Source organism: Botrytis fragariae, assembly GCF_013461495.1.
Source record: "Botrytis fragariae strain BVB16 chromosome Unknown tig00000161, whole genome shotgun sequence".
NCBI lineage: Eukaryota > Fungi > Ascomycota > Leotiomycetes > Helotiales > Sclerotiniaceae > Botrytis > Botrytis fragariae.
This window is the reverse complement of record NW_023500998.1, coordinates 942,900-964,618: the sequence shown is the minus strand read 5'-3', so window position 1 is coordinate 964,618 and position 21,719 is coordinate 942,900. Positions and strand designations below refer to the sequence as shown.

At 42.7% G+C, this 21,719-nt stretch overlaps 11 protein-coding genes across 11 annotated transcripts; 4 read left to right on the top strand and 7 right to left on the bottom strand.

The window, feature by feature from the left end:
• Positions 1–448: 448 nt before the first annotated feature.
• Bfra_009466 (uncharacterized protein) lies at positions 449–1,178 on the bottom strand (the record flags this gene model as incomplete). Its single annotated transcript, XM_037339808.1, has 3 exons — positions 449–482; positions 535–970; positions 1,061–1,178. The coding sequence occupies 3 exons, from the start codon at positions 1,176–1,178 to the stop codon at positions 449–451; spliced, it is 588 nt and encodes a 195-aa protein (XP_037189858.1).
• Positions 1,179–2,006: 828 nt separating this feature from the next.
• On the top strand, positions 2,007–2,446 carry Bfra_009465 (uncharacterized protein; the record flags this gene model as incomplete). Its single annotated transcript, XM_037339807.1, has 3 exons — positions 2,007–2,135; positions 2,213–2,320; positions 2,402–2,446. 3 exons carry the CDS (start codon positions 2,007–2,009, stop codon positions 2,444–2,446), a joined length of 282 nt encoding a protein of 93 aa, XP_037189857.1.
• A 587-nt stretch (positions 2,447–3,033) lies between these two features.
• Positions 3,034–4,374, bottom strand: Bfra_009464 (uncharacterized protein; the record flags this gene model as incomplete). Its single annotated transcript, XM_037339806.1, has 2 exons — positions 3,034–3,873; positions 3,922–4,374. The coding sequence occupies 2 exons, from the start codon at positions 4,372–4,374 to the stop codon at positions 3,034–3,036; spliced, it is 1,293 nt and encodes a 430-aa protein (XP_037189856.1).
• Positions 4,375–5,840: 1,466 nt separating this feature from the next.
• On the top strand, positions 5,841–7,995 carry Bfra_009463 (uncharacterized protein; the record flags this gene model as incomplete). The annotated part of the gene is made up of 4 exons (XM_037339805.1): positions 5,841–6,280; positions 6,335–6,944; positions 6,996–7,081; positions 7,146–7,995. The coding sequence occupies 4 exons, from the start codon at positions 5,841–5,843 to the stop codon at positions 7,993–7,995; spliced, it is 1,986 nt and encodes a 661-aa protein (XP_037189855.1).
• A 1,031-nt stretch (positions 7,996–9,026) lies between these two features.
• Positions 9,027–9,817, bottom strand: Bfra_009462 (putative glutathione s-transferase protein; the record flags this gene model as incomplete). The annotated part of the gene is made up of 2 exons (XM_037339804.1): positions 9,027–9,169; positions 9,235–9,817. 2 exons carry the CDS (start codon positions 9,815–9,817, stop codon positions 9,027–9,029), a joined length of 726 nt encoding a protein of 241 aa, XP_037189854.1.
• Positions 9,818–10,579: 762 nt separating this feature from the next.
• On the bottom strand, positions 10,580–12,298 carry Bfra_009461 (putative d-lactate dehydrogenase 2 protein; the record flags this gene model as incomplete). The annotated part of the gene is made up of 2 exons (XM_037339803.1): positions 10,580–10,612; positions 10,673–12,298. The coding sequence occupies 2 exons, from the start codon at positions 12,296–12,298 to the stop codon at positions 10,580–10,582; spliced, it is 1,659 nt and encodes a 552-aa protein (XP_037189853.1).
• A 565-nt stretch (positions 12,299–12,863) lies between these two features.
• On the top strand, positions 12,864–13,876 carry Bfra_009460 (putative proteasome component pre6 protein; the record flags this gene model as incomplete). Its single annotated transcript, XM_037339802.1, has 4 exons — positions 12,864–12,889; positions 13,008–13,060; positions 13,115–13,502; positions 13,552–13,876. 4 exons carry the CDS (start codon positions 12,864–12,866, stop codon positions 13,874–13,876), a joined length of 792 nt encoding a protein of 263 aa, XP_037189852.1.
• Positions 13,877–14,128: 252 nt separating this feature from the next.
• On the bottom strand, positions 14,129–14,753 carry Bfra_009459 (putative zinc finger protein; the record flags this gene model as incomplete). The annotated part of the gene is made up of 4 exons (XM_037339801.1): positions 14,655–14,753; positions 14,561–14,604; positions 14,437–14,510; positions 14,129–14,377 (listed from the first exon to the last, which is right to left on the bottom strand). The coding sequence occupies exons 1-4, from the start codon at positions 14,657–14,659 to the stop codon at positions 14,129–14,131; spliced, it is 372 nt and encodes a 123-aa protein (XP_037189851.1). The 5' UTR covers positions 14,660–14,753.
• A 219-nt stretch (positions 14,754–14,972) lies between these two features.
• Bfra_009458 (putative dna repair helicase rad25 protein) lies at positions 14,973–17,565 on the top strand (the record flags this gene model as incomplete). Its single annotated transcript, XM_037339800.1, has 2 exons — positions 14,973–15,000; positions 15,056–17,565. The coding sequence occupies 2 exons, from the start codon at positions 14,973–14,975 to the stop codon at positions 17,563–17,565; spliced, it is 2,538 nt and encodes an 845-aa protein (XP_037189850.1).
• Positions 17,566–17,841: 276 nt separating this feature from the next.
• Bfra_009457 (putative phenol acid carboxylase protein) lies at positions 17,842–18,537 on the bottom strand. Its single transcript, XM_037339799.1, has 2 exons — positions 18,359–18,537; positions 17,842–18,310 (listed from the first exon to the last, which is right to left on the bottom strand). The coding sequence occupies exons 1-2, from the start codon at positions 18,490–18,492 to the stop codon at positions 17,914–17,916; spliced, it is 531 nt and encodes a 176-aa protein (XP_037189849.1). The 5' UTR covers positions 18,493–18,537; the 3' UTR covers positions 17,842–17,913.
• A 742-nt stretch (positions 18,538–19,279) lies between these two features.
• Positions 19,280–20,158, bottom strand: Bfra_009456 (uncharacterized protein; the record flags this gene model as incomplete). Its single annotated transcript, XM_037339798.1, has 3 exons — positions 19,280–19,582; positions 19,643–19,812; positions 19,999–20,158. The coding sequence occupies 3 exons, from the start codon at positions 20,156–20,158 to the stop codon at positions 19,280–19,282; spliced, it is 633 nt and encodes a 210-aa protein (XP_037189848.1).
• Between the last annotated feature and the right edge of the window lie 1,561 nt (positions 20,159–21,719).

Sequence of the window (21,719 nt, the reverse complement as noted above, 5' to 3'; positions counted from 1 at the left end):
CGTATATTTTGGAGGGGCAAATGTCTGTTATCAGTAAATCGACGTTCTTATCATCATAGTAAGTCTTTCACATCAAGCAATAGAATGCTATGTGTGCTCGTAGCCCCCTGGACTATGAGAGAGGCAGGGGTTAACCCTGCACTTCCGCGAGAACAGCGATTTTGATGTCTAATCGAGAATCTAACGACCGAACCTCACTATGAACAAACGTGTGAATTTACGATACTGGAAAGATTTTCAAACTGCTAAAAAATACTTTGTTTTTCTCATGGAAAATATCGTTCATATCTATGGCAATGCGGCGGAATGAAGTCGAAGTAGGTCAAATTTTGAGCTTCAATTTATTCATTATGCTGCTGTAATCTGTAGGTACAGATAGATCTCCAGAGATTTCACTTGCCAAATGCTGTTACAGCCTCTAGTCCCTTCTTCCATAGAAACGAAGGAACTAATTTTCGTATCTTGGATTGTCCACAAGGCTCCTGTATGCTATTAGTACAATAGATTTTGGTTCAAAGGGAATATGAAACCTACTTAAGTGGTACACAAGGCATGAAACCCAAAGTACTCTCCGTTATCGACATATCATTCGCAAGGAAAGTCTCATTATACGCATTCTTGATCGTTTTCGTAATCGTCATCGCACAATGATTAACATGATGAATACTTCCCACCAATCCCGGAACCATCGTTTTATTCAGCGCAACCGCCAATGACAACTTCTGTAGCACCAACGTGCAATGCTCATCATGCCAATAATGAGTAAAAGCCTGACGGGAATCACCTGATTCTAACCGGGAAATGTCGGCAGGAATCGTCAAGTTCGTGCCGACGAACCATTCCCGGTCGCAGAAGGGATGATAGTTGTCGTTGCCTTCGGGAAACGAACAATCGGGAGGCGCCCAAAAGCGACCTATGGGATAGTAGCTACATCCTCTAGATCGCGCTTCCTCGGGTGTCTTTCCACAGTCTGTTTATGCGTAGTAGCCGGAATCGCCTTTAAACCATGGCCAGCGCACAACGGTGATGAGGAAGGCGGCGAATGCGAAGCTGGCTATACAGCCGAGGAGGATGGAAGGGAGGTAGGAACTGCGTCGCTTGATGGGTTGGAAGTCTGTGATGTCGCTAGTGCTTTGAGAGTCGATATCTTTATAGCGTGAATCGCTGTCGAGATCCATGCTGGCTAGATGTTTAGTTGAGAGACAAGACTTGCGACGGGTTTAGAACAGAGAAGTGTGCTGAAGATGATGAAAGTTATAAAAGTTAAGAAACAAAAGACTCGGAAGGAAAAAGAAGGTGGGAAGCTGGATGAAAATGAAGACCAAAGGCAGTAATTTTGAGAAGCCTGTAGTGCAGTTCAACGATAAGGAATTCTAGGTTTATGAGTCCATTTGAAACATTAACCCACTTCAGTACATTGTCATTAAGCTTGGACTGCATTTCAGATTTTAAAACCCTTGTCAAGAAAAGGTAAATAGAAGTTGAAAGTCGACACGAGAAATGAACCTTGGACTTCAAGCAGTGTATGCAATAAGTATTTAATGAAAGGAAATGTCATTTATTAAAAGCTGCCGGAAGTATTCACGGAGAACAAGCTTACCTACCCACTTATGTATGCAAGCTGACCACAAGCGAAAATGGAGCACCCTACGGCAAGCCGACGCGATAACTTAGCCTAGGTGAACGAGGCTCGTACAATTTCGAATTGCAGATGAAGAAGTTTGAAATCATTGTGTTGTTTGCGCGATCAAATTCTGCAGACAGTTTAGCTTTTATCGGAGTTGTAATGAATGAAATCATGAATGCAAATACAAATCCGCTAGTAATACTAGGGAGATATCGATACCACTAAACTTCTCCAGCGAGAAGCAATATATAAAACTGCTATCCACAGAACTTTCCTAAACTTATCATCATCAACTCCGATAACTTCATCTCAGATATCTCTTCATCTACCTCAAAAAAACCAATTTAGTCTTTTCAAGAAGTCAACTCAAACCGCAATCATGAAGTTCATTGTCGTAACTATTTTCCTCGCAACCATCACTGGCATGGTCATTGCTGCTCCCCTCAAGAGAGACGAGGTCGCTGCTGCCTCTACTGAAGGTGCTCTCGAGGAAGAGAAGACCATCGTCGTAAGTTAGACCCCAGGCTCTTTAGTAGAGCTCGAATGTTATGATTAAGTTCTTGCTAATCAAACTCGTGGAAATAGATTGTTCGTGTAAAGGGCGAGGAAGTTGAGGAGGCTGCATCTAAAAAGAGAGACGGAGCTGATGTTGCCTCCACTGAAGGTGCCTTTGAAGACCTCGGGAGAAAAAGAGTATTGTTGTGAGTAGAATTCAATTCTTTCAGTGGAATTTGGACATATATACATTGTTTACTAATCGAATTCGCCGAACAGATTGTCCGTGTCAAGGGTGAGGAAATTGAAGAGTCTGCATCCTAGATGGTGTAGTTAATATTTGGATCTGGGGAATATGCGAGATGAGTTATGATTTATGATCACGAGGATGAGATGTGGGTTAGTACCGGGTCTAGAATAGTTGAATGTCTAGAGCTTGAGTAGTAAATGAAGGGCTTTCCGATCGCAGTCTCGCCGAACGCTATAGCGGTGGTAAATAAATAATCAATAACTGCATAAAACGCTATTTCTCTAGCTCCATGAATTGCACCAAGTATCATGCATGAATGCTTGATGTGCAACTTGTAGATCTCCAGGACTCTTTCAAAGCCAAGCCAGCTTAAACTTATCAAGTCTCTGGCCAAGGGCAATTAATACTAGCATGATTTGGGAAGTTCCCGCCTATGTTCACGACCAAAAAAAGTCGGTCGATGTCAAATGTAAGCTTGGAAATGTGGTGTTCGATATTCTCCCCTCGATGTCGTAATCTCGACCCAAGACCTTCAGCCCAGCTAATCAAATTAGAGTTTCTCCACTTCACCAGCCAATATCTCTGCTTTGCCGTTCAGGGATAACTCCAAGTCGTCTTGTTCCGTCTCATACCTCTCTTGTTCGGCAATAAATACCTCTACTTAATTTACGATATTTAGCTCTAATTCGGCTTGTTCCATTTCCTGTTTAGCCCTCAATCTAGCTTCTTCGTCTTTGAGATACTCTTCATACCATATCGGGATCTGATCATCGTAGAAGATCCATCCCTTTAGCTCTGGCACACGCCTCTTGATGGTACGCGAGTTATATTCTATCTTGTAGCCACTAGGACCGCGTGTTCGTAGAGAAATCGGCCGTTCACTCTCGGGAAATTTTAAGAGTTGAGTATGAGTCAAGTCGTCTAGCTTCGGTTTTACCGATGCCCAGAACGAGAATTGGTCGTAAAACTTCATCGTTGTTGTATATTCGTAACGAAGGATGCAGCTACGAACAATATTCATATCCACGAAATACTGCGTGTTGGGTGGACTAAGTTGTGCGACTTTGAAGTAAGAGTGTTGTAAAAGATACGAAGGTTGGCCACCATTTACATCGTTTGTATCAAGTATGATGGTCCATGTATACGAATCGTCAATTTTTCTGCGGCTGGCCAAGTTTAGGGAGTGTAAATTCTTTGAATCGCCAATGGCTGCCGCTTTCTCCCATTCCCATCCTCTTCGTCTGTATTTTGCTTCAGGATCTTCCTGGTCGGCGTTAGCTTGGAGTTGGCCATTGTCGCCTCCATTTATTTCGTAAGCTGTTCTCTTGATGAAACTCATATCAGGGAAAAGTGAATACGCGAAATCCCACGAGATGACGTTCATAACAAGTGATGTATGAAAGCCCTTGATGATTGCTTGGAAAGGAATGTTGGTTGTGTAGATTATTTGGATCTGAATTGGCTTCTCCTTGGTCGAGCTTGTCCTAAGGTATGATTCAATCTGAATTCATATAAGCATATATAATGAATGATTTGGGATATGAAATACCTGTGAAATATACTTCAATTGGCCCACATGGTTCATTAAGCCACCGTTTGCTTCCGTTTTCGACCCTTGTAGTCTGTAGCTTTCATGCTTGACCAAGTATTCGCCTATTTGTTCAGGATTCCTGAAGTTGTTCGCATCTTGCACATAAATATCCAGGTCAGAGTCAAGCCAGAATCTCCTCTCGAAGAATTGTAAAGCGAAGCTTCCAGATATGAGGGCATCGTGCTTAGCTAACTTTGACCGAAAGCCGACAGGGTTCTTCACAAAGCGGGTGAGTTGGCGATTGATATTCCACTGGGTCTTGAAGAGCGAGGTAAATGATGAGGCAAGTTGTTTGGTGGTCAATCGAAAAAACAAGATGTCATTGGGATCGAGATGGGCACAGATGTTATCGAAGATGGGGTAGCATAGGAAGATATCTTTCCAGTCCAAATGTCGATTCGATCCGGACATTTTATACGAAGTACAATACCACGAGGCTTCTCAGATTTGGTACTTCTATTGCGATGTCTCAATTGAAAGTGGTGATTTTGGAAAGTCTTTGTAGAGGAGTATTTCTGGCTTGATGACGGGAGGCTTATCCTTATCAACCAATAAATACCCAAGACACATTATAGGCTGAAACCAACAATTGGGCCCCGGAAGAAGAAATACACGTGATAGATCGATGGAAACCGCAGGAACCGAAACCGTAGAAATTCAGTATGTACCAGAGATAATAACACAGCGAACGTGCCCAAGAAACGGAATAATATATATGCTAATCATTTTGAAACTTTAGGTCGAACTAATTCCACCATCAGGAGTATTAATATCCCGTTCCGGCATCTCGTCTTGTTATATATCTTATACATCAATTTCTGTTGTACCTAAGGTTATATATGTTCTCTTAGTACCTGCAAAGCGATCATAGATCATAGACAGATGGATAGATAACTCCGCTGCATATGTATACCAACTCACTAGCTCACTAGCTCACTACATATATCTCCGCGTGGTCGTGGTCGTGGTTATGGCTATGGTTGTAGTTGTACTTGTTTCATTCATCTAAGCTTCGGAACTACTGAGGTAGGTAGATGGACTAGGAGCGGGTAGGAGCCGGGCCGGGTGGGTAGCGGGAGAGTGGTTGTGGGTGATCTTGTGGTGGGTTTGTGGAGCTGGGGGTCTTGGCTTGGTGGTGGGGAGCTCGTCTCGTGATACACAAACCTCATTGTCATATATTTTCAAGTTGTTCCCATCGTATAGAAAGGACATCGAGAACAAAAAGTGCGAAGTGCAATTCGGAGGGGATATTGATATCATTCAACATGATAGAGAAGTGGTATGAATAGGAACGTGATGATCATGATATAATGGTAGGTGAGTGACTTCACAGAAATTTAGTTGGAAATCCCATCATTGGTTGAATACACACCTCTACATGATGCGTCGACGACTGCGCTGTTGCTAAATTGAATCTAGAAAATGTGAAATAGGAAACTGCAATTATTTTATATTTCTCCTACCATCCTGTAGGTTAACCATTGGTCGTGTCAAACATACCGGTCATAGACAATAATTAGTAAGGAAGGGGTTTCTATTATTTTCTTCTTTTTTGATCTTATTATGTATACTTTTATCCCATTGAATGCTTCCTTCTATTCTTGTAACCTTCGCGTTGATACCAGATACCTACTTTTGCTATATCAAAAATATTCTTGTTCCAAATTTCACTTGAATGTTATCGGATCAACAAGCATCTTCTGGAGAGTGGAGATGAACAGGGTTGATTGGATGCTGAATATCCATATATGAGCTGGAGTTAGCACAGCCGGTTTGAGGCTGTATCTTCTCGGGCACTTCAAAATCCACGAAGCCTCACAATTATATCTCAGCTTATATTTCTTTCAATAATTGACAAACTCAGACTACATAACAACATGGCAGAGGTTCTTGGCACAGTTGCTAGTGGCATCGGTGTTGCTCAGCTGGCGGGCAATCTTGCTTCGAGCATTATCAAGCTGAAGGGTTATTGGGATCAAGTTCAAGATGCGCCCGACGATATTGGCTTTTTGGTGCGAGAGATTGATGCCCATCATCTGATACTTCGAAGTATTCTGGAAAGCCAGGCCAAAATCGCCTCTTCTGGCAGGCCTTCGAACACGTTTCTCGAGAATAGTCTAAAGTTGTGTGAAGACTCTTTGAATGAATTGAACGAGCTTGTAAAGGTCCTTGGAAAGGAGATCAATTCAAGCAATAAATGGAGAAGCAAATTGGGCGCCACGAAGGTGGTACTGAAAAATGATCAACTTAAGAGATTGAAGAAGAGAATGAAAAATGCTTCAAGACTGATGAATCTTGCTATCACATGGCAAACAAAGTGAGTTTTGACACTGCTTTCTTTGCGAGACCGCGAGTTACTCATAGTCAGCAGTGCTACCCTCCAAGAACAATTCCCAATCCTCGAGTTGAAAATGCAGACTTCTCTCGATCGGTTTTTAATAAACTATCAGAAACTTATTCCAGCACCGCCAATGTCGTATCCAACCATCCAGATCTCCTCGATGGATGCTCTAGTGCCACCAAGCAATGTTGCAACAATTACACAGCCACAGAACTCGAAACGCGATAGCAATTCAACACCACGCTTTGTGCCCGAAGATTGTACCTCCGCACAGATGTCCAGTCGAATATACTCGCTGAATTGGTCTTTATATTTAATGGGCTCGATCGACATTCGAAAGACACAACAAAAACTAGAAAGAAATCGGTTTGAAGAAACAGAAGCGAAATACAAACCCCCAGCTTGGCTTTCAAATAGAGCCTGGCAGTGTATGTACACCAAAGATCTATCAACCTTAAGGTGGAACGTCAACATTCAGACTTATCGTACTCTGGATACCAAATCAATTTTTTATAATGCCCTGAGAAAAGGGGATGTTGTTGGTGTCCAAGAGATGTTAGCAAATCGAACGGCTTTTGTGAACGATCAGTTTGTGGCACGCCCTGTAACAGGGTCTTGGGATAATGGTTCGCCTCTACATGTAAATTTTTGCACGGCTTTATTTGGTCATCGACAACTAATCTTGAATTAGATAGCTGCCTCACATAATCATCTTGATTTATGTAAGCTTCTTCTAGCGAAAGGGGCAGATGTCTCCAGTGAGGGGGCTTTATTTGGGTATGCTAACCAGTCTTACGTATCTAAAAATTTTAAATTAGTCTACATGGCTAATCATCGTTAGCAAAACACCATTATCAGCATTTGTTTTCACTACGCGGCACAATCATATATATCGTTCTCAAGCATTTGACCATACTCACGCACTCGATATCCTACGAACCCTCGTCGAAGCAGGGGCAGACTCGGAGCTCATTGATCAGACCGACGTGCTAGCCATCAGTGCTAGTGGCCCTGAAGAGCTGTTTCACTATATTCAACAGCACACGTACATGAGTTCTGGCGAGATAAATTTCATAGATAAGTTGGATATTGCTTTGCGGTTTATGAGCTCTGAAAGTGTACAATCTCAAAATTTGATGTTGTCATATCTTGAGGATCCTAATTTCCAGGCAAAGATTGCACTGCATCGTGATAATGTTGTCGTGGAAAAATTCTTTGTAACAATTTGCAGAGAATATTCGCAAGATGGATTCAAAGATAACGGGGTAGACCTCATCAAGAAAATGATGTCGGCCGGTATTTCATTACATACATTGGACCACAATGGCGAAACGATATTGCAAAGAGAATTTCGGGATTGCCGGAGAAGACTTGGAGTTCATGAAAAAAGATCCTGTAGCTTCAAGATGTGGCTTGGATTTTTGATCGATTTAGGTGTCGATCTCAATACATATGGCAAAGTAGAATCTTCAATTTATCATAAGAGAAGATTGACCCGAGATTTGGATGCCCCTCAGACTTGGCTGCTGGTACACGTCTTAGGATTCAAGTATGGACCTCGTATTGAGGATTGGGAATTATTGTTCTACGAACGGACGGATGAATATGCGGGAGATTTCTGGAAACTCATTGAGAATCCACTTCAAGCTGCCCTTGCAAATTTGTCTATACCCGGGGAATGGGTTGATTAATCACGATACTTGATTCGGTCTTGATCTTGCAAACGTATTGGAGGAGATACCTCTTCGGTCTCTTCGCATCTTGGTTTTATATGTTTGGATGGGAAGAACGAATGTTTGTTATTTTAGGTAGGAGTTCTCATCCTGTTAAATTTACCTACGTTCAGCATACGATAATGAAATTCATGTGAGTTTCAGATGTCCTTACATCATTTTGCGATTAAACATCCTGGCACTCCAAACTACTTCGATTCAAAGAGTTGCAGAGTCCTACTCAGAACGACATAGTCACCAGTTGGCCGATTGGCTGCATATATCACCAGTGATAATGGACTGAACAAATTTGAAAACCACTTGAACCGCGGAGTCTAATATCTTTTCTCTTGACTCTCTGACAGTAAAATTCCTTTCTTCCAGGATTAATACATGTATGGAATCGTACCGTACTATCTCGGCTTCAACACCAACTGCGAGATCAACCTCGTTTCAATCCCCTTTCAAATCCCTTTCGGAACGCGATATCAAAGATTCTGGATCAATGGAAATGCTACATATGAGACTTTGGCTCACTTTCAATATATGAATGCAAGGTTCTAGATAGTGCAAGTAGTAAAATTGTGCTGGATGATATACAATGTCCCATTTTGAATTCCGGGATATCTCTGGGACTTTCGTAGTCTCCGGATTATGCTCCGCATGTTATTGTCCTTCCTCTCTTGAGGGTTTACAGAGAAACATTCGAACCAAACTGTACTCAACACTGAGCGATAAGCTGAAGTCACCGCAACATGGAAGTTTGTGTTGAAGATTTATTGGAGGTTATGAGAATTGCAGGATAGAGTTCTTCAGGCAAGAGATTCTCTATATCATACAAAGGTATAGTGTAAGTCGCATAACTCAAAGTCTAATCAACAACGATTCAATAGTCAAGTTGTTTGACAAATGAGTTATCAAATCCACGTGACCAGATGTTAGTGATTCGCAGCTGGTTTTCAGCGACGAGCTTTCCTCCCACTACTTCATATCTGCTCTCCACTCGCTTATCATCGAGACCAAGGTTCAACCTTCTTCATCAGCTTAACAAAAGTATCATCTCCATACAAATCCATAAGCCTTTCCAATTTCGCCTCAGATGCCGCTGCAATCCACTTAACATTAGCAGCATCGTAGAAGTCAATATATGTCGCTATCACTCATCAGCATTTTCTCACTCCGAAACCCAAGACTCAAACAATCAGATCAAAAACTCACGTTCGCTCTCCCCATCATCCACCACCATCCTCTCCCTCAACCCCTTCCATCTCACTTTCAAATCCTCCAGCACAGCAGCTTCCCCACCCCCCCTCACCTCCGTAACATCTTTCAACTCGCACCCCAAGAATTCCTCTCTCGTCCTCTTAAAATACTCCCGCGATCCATCATCCTTATCAAGCGCATTCTCATAAACATCATTCATAATCCACCTCACAATCGATCTCCCCAGAAACTGCGCGCTAGTCGCTTCATATTCCTCTAGCTCTTCTACGCCTTTCAAATGCCTATACCCATTTTCCTCTGTAAACCTCTCATTCAATAATTTAGCAATAGGTGTAGAATCATTTAGCGCGCGATGGGGCGGCGCGAGAATCTCGATAATGGGGACGGTGGCGCTGAGATTAGTCATATCGGGAAAAAGTTTCTCGCAGAGTGGTTTGATGGCGGGGTAGGATATTTTCTCGACGCTGTAGGGAATGTTTTTGTAGTTTAGGGCGTAGCGGGTGAGCCAGCAGGCGGGGGACCAGGGTTGGGGACCGGAGAGGTCGTAGAAATGGACAAGGGGGGAGGGGCTGGACATGGTGAGTATTTGTGTAGGAATGTAGAGGGCGAGAGGGTAGGAGGATGAGGTTGTGAGAGAGAGTTTAATAGTTCTGTACGAAGTATATAGATAGAACCAGTGACCAATGACATACTCCTCGGCTCAGTCGCTCGGAAAGGCAGGTGGAGAAAATGACGTGCGTTGTTCATGCAGGGTTCAGCGCGTGCTTTGATAAGAGCCAATGTTCCATGCAACTTTGCGGCGGGGTAGGAAATTGCGCAGAGAATGAAGATTTGGACTACCATGTTGACACATTGCTCTTACATTTCTTGAGGGTTATCACAACAGTGGAGAAAGTCACATCCGTAATCAATATTTCACGATGATATACAAGAATCAATGGCAGAGAATTTTTCGAGATGACGAGCTGTATGAGGCTTTCGGATGATGTGACTAGCGCAGGCCTGATGTTTTGAATGCAGTTTGATAGATTGAGGACTCAGTTTTTTGTATCTTGTGGGAAGGCATCGCTTTGTAGAGATGGGGTTGGAGCGAGATATGAATAAATGAAAAGACAAGAGTTACAGGATAACTTAGGGGTGTTGGTTATGCGTGACACGTCTTGCTACTGCTTATATGATGAGTGTTATATACTTCGAGAGTTTTGGTATATGATACAAGTATATACAACTCTTCATTCACTTGACTTTTCTCTTTCCCGCTTAACAAAGATGATATCCAAATCCCATATGGACACGTGGTGTTGTCCTATACTACAACCGCAATCTTCTTCATATCCACTTAGATATATTTATATGGATTCATGATTCCATTCTAGACAAAGTCAGTACATGTTCACAAATTTAATGGTCTGGGCCTGGCCATAAAACTTACAGGATCATAGAGGTTCTTAATCCCCTTCATCAGCCCAATCATCGTCTCGCTCCTACTATATCCAATATAATTCTTCTTTGCTAAGCCTAGCCCATGCTCGGCACTGATACTTCCATTCCTCTTAGCAATCCATTCATACACAAATGGTTCTAATACTTTCTCAACTCTTTTATCATAGCTTCGAGTAGCTACATTGAGATGCAAATTCGAATCTCCCATGTGCCCATAACCTACAACACCTACGACTGGGTGATCTTCAGTATCGCCGATGAGACCAGCTTCAGTGATTTTTCCTCGTACATCTTCAACGAGTTGATAGAGTTCTTTCAAAGGAATGGAAAGGTCGTATTTGTAGACACCACCCCAGTGACCGAGACATTCGGGGATGCCCTCTCTCCAGCTCCAGAGATCCTTAATTTGTGTTGCGTTCTCAGCTAAGGTACCATCTGAGACGATCTCTTTCTCCATGACATGTTCGAGGAAATTGTTCAATTTCTCTTGGTCATGTTCGGAATTGGAACCACTGGTTTCGATGAGACAGTAGAAAGGATACTCACCCTCCAATGGTCTCTTATTCTTTGTTACTCTTTGAACTAAATCTTGGCTGTGACTGTCCATAAGTTCGAAAGCAGAGAGGATCTCAGAAAGTTGTCCTTTTGCCTCTTTGAAAGCTTCTTGGACCTTTTCGAAAGATTCGAGACCAAAGAATGCGACATTGATGGCGTTTGATCGCTGTGGACAAATGATTGAGATTCCAGTAATTATACCGATTGTACCTTCACCACCGATGAACAATTGTTTCAAATCATAACCAGTATTGTTTTTTCGTAACTTGGAGAGATCGTCCACAATTGTTCCATCTGGTAGAACTGCCTCGATGCCGAGAACATTTCCATGTAAACTTCCATATCGCAACAGTCTCAAACCTCCAGCATTTGTTGCTACGTTACCTCCAATATGGCATGATCCTTTTGCGCCTAGATCTAATGGGAAGATATGTTTGCGCTCTGCCAAATAATTGTCCGCAACTTCCAAGACAACACCAGCATCCACAACAAGAGTACCTGAAACCTCATCAAACGATCGAATTTGGTTCATTCGGCTCATGTTGATAACAATTTCATCGAATACAGGAACAGATCCTCCGACAAGTCCAGTGTTTCCACCCTGTGGTACAACTGCTAACATATTATCATTGCAGTATTTCAAAATCTTGCTCACTTCTTCGGTGGATCCAGGTTTTAAAACTAAACTAGTATGTCCTCTATATTTGCGCATCCAATCTCCATTGAACGGCTCAAGATCATCTGTAGCATCCTTTGTAACTCCATCAATAATCGCAGATTCCTTGCCCAGTAAATCCTTGAAGAATTTCACATTCTCCTCAGTGATTTTTGCGAACCTCGAGTCTCTTTTTATATCAGGGTATGTTTCGGATGTAAATTTTATGGTCTTCGATGTGCCAGTTGTTCCTTTGGCTATTCCTTCAGTGTCCTCCGTGCTAGCGGTACTTTGCCATCGGGTTTGAGTCAATGGTCGTAATGATCTTACTTTCGAGCACGAGGATGACGCCGGCGATACCCTAGCTCTGCGGGCGGCGAGAGCAATGCGTGATCGAACTGCCATGTTTGCGATGTTCAATTTGAAGAAGGCTTTCCAAATTCTTGAGGGGGAAGAAATTAAGAGTGGGGTCACGATGGCGAGCTTTATCCTGGCTTATTTAGTCTATCTCTTCCAAACGTTTTGTTGCACGTCTGAGTGAACTTTCAACTTTGGGGCTTTCTAGAAAAGACTAACTATATTTTCTTATAGATTTAGAATCTTGGAGGTTTCAGGATATTGAAAAAAATTGTCTTAAGAATTTTGGAAAAGAATTCGACTCGCAATGGCTCGGGGCGTTTTGGCCATATCTCGAAAGGCTGTGATTTTGCCTTGTACTGAGATGGCTCGTGCGCTGCCTTGGCGGACATCCCGCATATCCACAGCCTTGTCAGGTTGATGCCTGAGGATTGTAGAGCCAGGCTCATGTCCGTTGGACCTTCCTGTCGCGTAGCTTCGTATGCTGAGCTGCCTGCAGTTCAAACATCAAGCTTCATCAATATTTCTCGCATTTCCCATTAAGCTTCGATCCTTTTCAAAATACCCAATAACTCCATTTAATTTCACTTTACGGTTCAGATCATCATAAATTATGGCTTCAGGATATGATAGAGCGTTGTCTGGTAAGCTATTTCCATTGGGTAAATAGATTAATAAAGGTAGCTAACATATAATAGTTTTCAGGTTAGTTTACGAATCGATTTGTATTTAAAAATCAACCTAACAGCTGTCATAGTCCGGATGGTCATGTCTTCCAAGTCGAATATGCTCTCGAAGCTGTCAAGAGAGGTACTTAAAATAGCTATAAGCAATCAGTGGACAACAGCTTATGCTTCAATCTAGGAACATGCGCCGTTGGAGTAAAGGGCAAGGATATTGTCGTTCTGGGATGTGAGAAGCGTTCCGCAATGAAGTTACAAGATACCCGTATTACGCCCTCAAAAATTGGTCTCGTCGATACCCACGTTTGCCTAGCTTTTGCAGGTCTCAATGCCGATGCAAGAATCTTGGTCGACAAGGCAAGATTAGAAGCACAATCGCATCGTCTTACAGTGGAGGATCCAGTTACAATAGAATACATCACGAAGTATGTGGCTGGTGTGCAACAAAGATATACACAAAGTGGTGGTGTTAGACCGTTTGGTATTAGTACTTTGATTGTTGGATTCGACCCCAATGATCAGACTCCAAGATTATACCAAACAGAGCCATCTGGAATCTACTCAGCATGGTATGTTAATTTTGTTCTATGGATTTTACATATTCTAACAAGCTTCTAGGAAAGCCAATGCTATCGGTAGATCAAGCAAGACTGTACGAGAATTCCTAGAGAGAAACCATAAGGATGATATGGATAGGGAAGCTACCATCAAATTGACAATCAAGTCTTTACTGGAAGTTGTTCAAACTGGAGCGAAGAATATTGAGATTGCTATCATGGCACCAGGCAAACTCATTGAGATGTTGCCAGTAGAGGATATTGAGAAATATGTGAAGGATATCGAGCAAGAGAAATCCGAGGAAGCTGCTAAGAAGAAGGGTGGTCGTTCGGGAGGCACCACTTCAATCTTGGCGAGAGGACCTGATGATGCTGCTGCCCAATAAGTGGATTGATATTTATGACTTTCTGCACTTCATAGAGCCTCTGTAATATAGCAATGAGCGACGAAATGACACAGCTTTGATGCTTCTGATGCATCTCAAGTTCATGCTGAGTATCATGTGCCATAACAGTATCACTTCCGTCATATATGCGTATCAGCTTCTCATTAATCATTCGCTCTACGTCCCAAGTTTCCATGCCTATGCCGCTAAAATCAGACCCCTTTTTACTTTCCATATTCATGACGTGTCGTATTATCCCAACTTGTTTGGAGCCTCCTCCACATCAAAGATCGTTCTCCGTTCCTTCCCTTGCAGTCGATCATCCTTAATCATTCTACTATCCTTCCTGACATCCTCGCCTTCGAATTTCAGTATTGGTTTTGGCTCGATCGCATCAATAACATAATGATTATCGCAGTGCGGGCAGTATTCGTCTCCGTCATCTGTCTCATCGGCAAAATCCTTCCTGAATGCCTTTTTACATTTTTTGCATGCGAAAGTCTTCACACTGCAGTTAGTATGAGGGGTCGAGGAAAGCGGGGTGTAAGGGCAAGTAATACCATTTCTGTGGTTTTCTTGAGAGGATGTGATTCAGTTTCCTGGTGACATTCGGCACAGTCAAACCATTTTCGACCTTTGGTTGGAGTTTAGTATGGGAAGACTATCTTAGAAGGTTGTTCCTACAGCATGGCGACCGAATTGAAACTTGCGCGTTGAGAATATGTTTACTAGAGTTTTGTTAGATGGCTGAATGATGTTGAGAATAATCATATCTTACCACATGATATGAGTATGGTGATTTGACGTATTTGAGTGTATTGTTCGATCAACGATCTTCTGCTGGAGGACTTCGTTGATATCTATCGGCCAACTCCAATCACGGCTTCACATGCGATCCAGAAAAATGGTTCCAAAACAGTGAATCCCAGGCTGAACCAAATAACTTTAGCGTGAAAAGCTTATTAATCAGTAACTCAGCCTTACGCCTCTTAGCTCTCCCACCGACATTAAAAGGGAAACCTAGATCATCATTTCTCCAGTTCCTGTAAATAAATCAAACAACCCACAAGGTATAATTATTTGAAGGAACTTCGAGATGCCTCCAAAGAGGAAAGCCACATCAAGTATGAGGCTGTATACTTGCTTTAATATGAATCTGTAATAACTAACAACTCCCAGGTGTGAGAGGCTCTACCAAATCGAACAAAGACTCTGCTGTCTCTACACCAGGACCTGCAACCCCTCGTAGTAATATGAGCAGTGGTGATAGTGATGATGACTATCAAGATGGCACCGTAGATGAACTTGAACGTCAAGGTCTAGAAGCTACAGAGGAGGAGAAAGCCAGTATTGCAAAGACTATAAATAAATTCTCAGCAGAGAGTTACCGGCCAAGATCGGATTCCAAATTAGTTAGGGACTCTGCTAGTCACCACTTTGGCAATAACGATTTTTCATACCTATCACTGAAGCCTGATCACGCAAATCGTCCTTTATGGATAGATCCTGAAAAGGCGCGCATTATCCTAGAAAGTTTCTCTCCACTAGCAGCGCATGCTCAAGATTTCCTGACTACAATAGCAGAGCCAAAGTCGAGACCTAGCTTTTTACACGAATATGCTTTAACACCTCATAGTTTATATGCCGCTGTATCAGTTGGGCTGGATCCGAAGGATATTGTTAATGTTCTTGACCGTCTTTCAAAGATACCCATACCTGAGAATGTTAAAAAGTTCATCATCAATTGTTCTCAGAGTTATGGCAAAGTCAAGCTGGTCCTTAAGAATACAAAACATTATGTCGAAACTTCAGATCCTGACTTGCTACAACGTCTTCTGTCAGATCCTATAATTGGTCCGCTCAGGGTTCAAGGGTCCACTACTACAACTATAGCACCTAGCATGGGTGCCTTGGTTATTCCAGGAACAAAGAATGCAGCTGGAGTTCAACAAACCGGAGAAAGACGACAGAGTGTAACGGATAGACAGCAAGCAGGACAAGAACCTACGCAGGATGATATTTATGCAAAGCTTAATGAAGAGGACGATGATGATGACGAAGAAGAGGCAGTTCATTCGTTTGAGATTGCTGATAACTGCGTAGAAGCGGTACAAAAACGATGCCTGGACCTCGCACTGCCTGTACTCGAAGAATACGATTTCCGTAACGACGAAGTTAATCCAAATCTCGAGATTGATTTGAGACCTAGTGCCCAAATTCGACATTACCAGGAGAAAAGCTTGAGTAAAATGTTTGGTAATGGTCGAGCTAAGAGTGGTATTATTGTGTTGCCTTGTGGAGCTGGGAAAACCTTAGTTGGTATCACCGCGGCTTGCACAATCAAGAAGGGTGTCATTGTCCTCTGCACAAGTTCTATGTCAGTTGTTCAATGGCGACAGGAATTTTTGAAATGGTCCAACATCAATCCAGCTGATATCGCGGTATTTACTTCGGACCATAAAGAGAAATTTACAAGGAGTACCGGTATTATTGTCACAACCTATTCTATGGTCACGCAGACACGTGCGCGAGCTTTCGACGCCCAAAAGATGATGGATTTCTTGACGAGCAGAGAATGGGGACTGATGCTTCTAGACGAGGTCCACGTTGTCCCTGCTCAAATTTTCAGAAAAGTCACCTCATCAATCAAAACCCATTCGAAACTAGGTTTAACGGCTACATTACTTCGTGAGGATGATAAAATTGAAGATTTGAACTTCTTGATCGGTCCCAAATTGTATGAAGCCAACTGGATGGAACTCGCAGCTCAAGGTCATATTGCGAGAGTTCAATGTGCAGAAGTTTGGTGCCCGATGACTACTGAATTTCACTCGGAGTATTTGAAAGCACCTAGTCGCAAGCAGGGCTTGATATCTACAATGAACCCCCGGAAGTTCCAGGCATGTCAGTTCTTGATAGACTATCATGAGAAGCGTGGCGATAAGATTATTGTGTTTTCTGACAATGTTTACGCCTTGCACGTCTACGCTCAAAAGTTGGGGAAAGTTTTCATTTATGGTGGTACGGTTCAAACCGAACGTCTTCGAATTCTGGAGAATTTCCAACACAATCCCAATATCAATACACTCTTTCTTTCGAAGATTGGTGACACTTCTCTCGATTTACCTGAAGCAACATGTCTTATCCAAATCTCGTCTCATTTTGGTTCCCGTCGACAGGAAGCACAAAGATTGGGCAGAATTCTTAGAGCAAAACGTAGAAATGATGAAGGTTTCAATGCATTCTTCTATTCTTTAGTTTCGAAAGATACCAAGGAGATGTATTATTCTTCAAAACGTCAAGCATTCCTTGTCGATCAAGGATATGCGTTCAAAGCCATTACTCATCTCCAGGGTATTGAAGATCTCCCTGGCCTCGCATTTAACACGCCTCAGGACCGAAGAGAGCTTTTGCAAAACGTGATGCTTCACAACATGGACGAGGAGAAGTTCCAGGAAGATCTCAGAGATGATCTGTTCCATCGAAACGACGGCAAACCCAGGCCGAAGAAGAAGTCGAATGTTAGAAGAACTGCGGGCAAACTCGCAGATTTGGCTGGTGGGCAGGATATGGCATATGTTGAGCAAAATAGGAGCAGAAATAAGGATCTGAAGAAGAACAAGGGAGAGAGTTCTGCCTTCTTCAAGAAAATGGAGAGAGAGCGACAAAAGAGAAAACTTGCAGATTAGAGGTTTATTTCTTATGGGCGCAAAATGGTTGGTTAAATTGACATGAGGATAAGCGGTGATGGGGCGTTGGTCTGATGGGAAGGAATGATTACGGGTCATTTCCATGTACAAAATATTCTTATACACAAACCAATAATAATACAACCTGAAATGTATTGCTGAGCTTTCTACACTGATGTTCTTCCAGATTCTGGACATAATACATGTAAATTGTGGTCTCGACAATACTAGGTATTTACAATGTTTATATTCATACACAAAATCGCCCCTGAAATGATTTCAACGAGCAAGACATCATCACTGGTATTTGGCTGTCAAAAGCATCTTCATCTGCACCAGATCACCTCCTCACATAGTCTCCACACCCTCCTCCACCCACCCCAAATCTCCCTTCCCTTTGAAGGTCTCCAGAACATCCGCTTGCTCGTTCAACATATACCGATCCGTTGGTCCTCCGATCTTTCCCAACTTTCTCCACCGTTCGAAATCCTCCGAGTTTCGCTTATCTCCATGTGCTTCCTTTGCATTTTCCCAATGTCCTTGCGAAAATGCAAGTAGGGTGCTGATTTTCTTGTTCGGGATATCATAGACGAGAGAGCAGATTGTTCCGGTTTCTTCAAGCCAGTTGCATTGCCAGAGATCACCGGGACGGATGCACTGGAAGGAACAGCGTTGGTAGTTGACGCGACCGGCCATGGGCCCCCCGTGAATGGCGTAGATTATCAGAGTGGGGTGGGCGAAGTACCTGGGGGTGTTAGTGAAGTTTGAAGATAGGATGCAGATAGGGGGTTACATTTCATATTTCCATTTTTCGGGATTTCCGTTTGCATCTTGCGCTGCGTAGTCGTAAATGAGATGGACGTCTTTGATATCTTTTTCGAATTGGGAGAGGATCGCTGGATCGGTTTTAGCGTGGACGGTAGGCATTGTAAATATTTATATCATGTATAGTATATATAAGAGAGGAGGAACTGGAATTTCTGTACATAGGAACTTAAAGTGGTATGTGAAATGGAAACCGTTCTTGCAGAAATAAGAAATGCAAAGTATGTGTACCCAAGATGACCAAAGAATCGCCATAGCACCACTCTACGCCTAATCCAGAAGCCGATATCTTCCCATGGAAAGGAAAACTGAAATACAAGTCGGAGTGGGGTCAGAATGATGCGGGATGACGATCGTAGAACCCGGGCCAGACCAATTTAGAATAAAGTTCTATCAAAAGCGACAAAGCATGATTTTTAGGATAGAGTCAAAAACACGAACTCCTACCTCGTACCACAAAACGCCCGGAATAACATTGAAACGGCACTTTCAACACGAACTAAAACTTGGTGCCGCGCAACAAGTAAGCTCGTATTAGAATCAGGAGATTTCTGGTTGAAGATTTTGGGAAAGGTCCCGTTTCCTCGATGGTGCTAGAGGAAGATCTGCAATCCAGAAATGTCATGTTGAGACTAAACATTCTCGTCCAAACTTCGTACCTCTCCTATGCGCGGCACTTGCGGCGGTATCATGTACATTCAAAAAAATTGTGTTTTCCGATATCTGGAGAAGAGGGTTTCGTTGCGTGAAATGAGGCGAGCACGCAGGTCAGAAAGGTGGATGATTAATCGTTAGATGTCCCACGTGACGGTACACAAACGGAAGTCGCGACCAAAAGCGATGTCTCAATTTCATTTTCAATAGTACAAAAAATATCCAACTCGCTCTATCATCCATTTGTCCCAACAAAAACCATAAGCAGGGTTGCATACGTTGCAGTTGCTGCGACGGTTTCCGTGTTATTTGCACGGAGAATAAGACTTGTCATTCCAGCAAACAATACCACAGCTATACTCGTCGTCACTAGACTCTTCGTCAAATTCTCCTCAATTCTCATGATAAGCATGGGGGCTACAAGGCTTAGTCCACCAGCAAAGGCGACTATAAATCGTGCAAGTTTATCGACAAAGAGAGAAACTTGTTCTGGTGGTTCGCCTTTGAGATACTCGTCTGTGCGAAGCAGTTGCTCGCGCTTGGTGTATGTCAGTTAAGATGGCAGACGCGCTTTGAGCCACTTTCTCAGAGGGTCGACTGGAATCAACGATTGATCTGGGAGACGACGATAAGCCGAATTAAATGGATCGCCCGGTAAGCCGGCAATGTCGAGAAAGGCATATGTCAGATCGTGACGCTTTTCTTGTGCTTGAGACCCAGCGATATTTTGAAGGCCTGAAAGGGAAGCATAATCTCGAATTGCATCGGCTTGAAATGCATGTTACTAAGACCTCAGAGACACTATCTTCAAGACAGAAAACTTACCGTACTAGTGCAAGAGTGAAGTTAGGTCTTGAATATCGGTGTTAGGAACTGCGTTGTTTGTCCTTATGGCAGCTTTTTTCTTTGCTAATTCTAGCTGGAGGTGAGTAATGTTAAGTAGTTGTAGCCCACGAAACGCCAAATAGCATGATTCCTCAGAAAGTGTTGCATAAGAATAATGAAACAATCGCTCTGCTTCAGACATCTTATTTTTAATAATGCCGACGCCTGGTTCCTTTGGCATATTTATTAAAAATGGGTTGCCGAGAGTTGGGTCTGGTACACTCGCCATTTTCGCAGTTCTGGTATGGAGTTCTGCGGACAAATTTTTTCAGCTACTAAGGTTTTCTATGTCTGATATTGTATGTTATTCAACAGCCTAGTGGCACAGCGTAGGCAGGTAGGCACGCACATCAAAATGTCAGGCAGAAACAGCAAAGCCAGGGAAAGCAAACACAAGATATTACTTGATGGCGTCGACTTCAAGTGAACTGATTCAAAACTCGATAAACATAAATATAGTACGATTCGGGCAGTTTCATCATCGGTCATAATTTTGCCGTTTCGATGTCAAAATGACCTCTCCCAAGCCCCGAAATTACACTTTGTTTGGAAGAAATGGCCAAGCTGTTATTTTGGCTGACACCTTTGAGCCACAGCAGGACGAAGACCTCAGCGAGTCCATTTCAGTCAGCCAATTCTGCCCGTTAACAACAGACGATCTTCTTATAGCGATTCGCGGAAGGTATCAACAGAGCAGGAAGTTGCTTCTCAAAGTCGCCACAAAGCACAATCTTCTTTCGTCATTCACTCCTTGGGGAAGTAGTTATGTCACCCTTAAGGGGCCTCCTTTGTTGCTATACCATGCTCTCAGCGACACACTTCAATATTTTCCATTCGGATTCTTTATACTAGACGCATAAACCTGGAAAACTCGGGTTAGGCGTAATCACCTAAGTCTGCGAAAGATTGAAATCACTTCTGGCGTGTTCAAGGAATGAATTTGTTCACCGACCCAAGGATCAATGGATATCTGAGTAAGTTCTTTGTACATGCAACCCCCACAGTCACTGACATTGTGCTGCGCAATAGGTAGGGCAGAAAGGGTCTTTCTGAAGTGGAATAACGATCTCAAAGCTGTTCTTATACGTCCTCTCACAGATTGTATGGTTAATGGTTGCACACTCGATTACATCGACATCATGACAAAGACGCAAAAAATTTCACGAAGTCATTATGTACTTCGAAGACCTACAATCCGTCATCTACAAATGTTCAAATGAGTACATGGAGGAGGAATTGATAAATTGGTTAGGAGCAGATTGGGAGCAACCGCGTAATGAGAGGATCCAAAAATGATCCTCCGTTATCGCCAGAGGAACAAAGCTAGTCAACGAGAAGGGGAATACAAAACCCATTTTCGAGAGCATTCGGAGAAATTTTAGAAAGCTAGCTTCAGATCTATGTTCTGCGACATGGTATGATTATGCAAAGGAGAGGATTTCTGGTATTCTTAACATCTTTTTTTTTCGCTTTTGATTTACCAATTACAAAAGTATCTTATCGTCTATCATCTTCCCCCTTTTATCAAAACAGTACCTCCCACGCGTCTTCATCTCAGCACACGCTTCTCTCTTCTCGTCAAGGTCACAAATATACTCACAGATGCCGACCAACAAACAGGTCTTCTCATCTTTCATCCCCTATGAGCTACAAACTAATTTCAACTGACACTCCATCACTTCGAGATCCAACTCTTACTCAATGGAAGACATTCAATCTCGCGGATTCGCTTCCTTCTTTCCCCATTCAGATATTTGCACGTCATGTAATGTACTATCTTGTGAGATGTA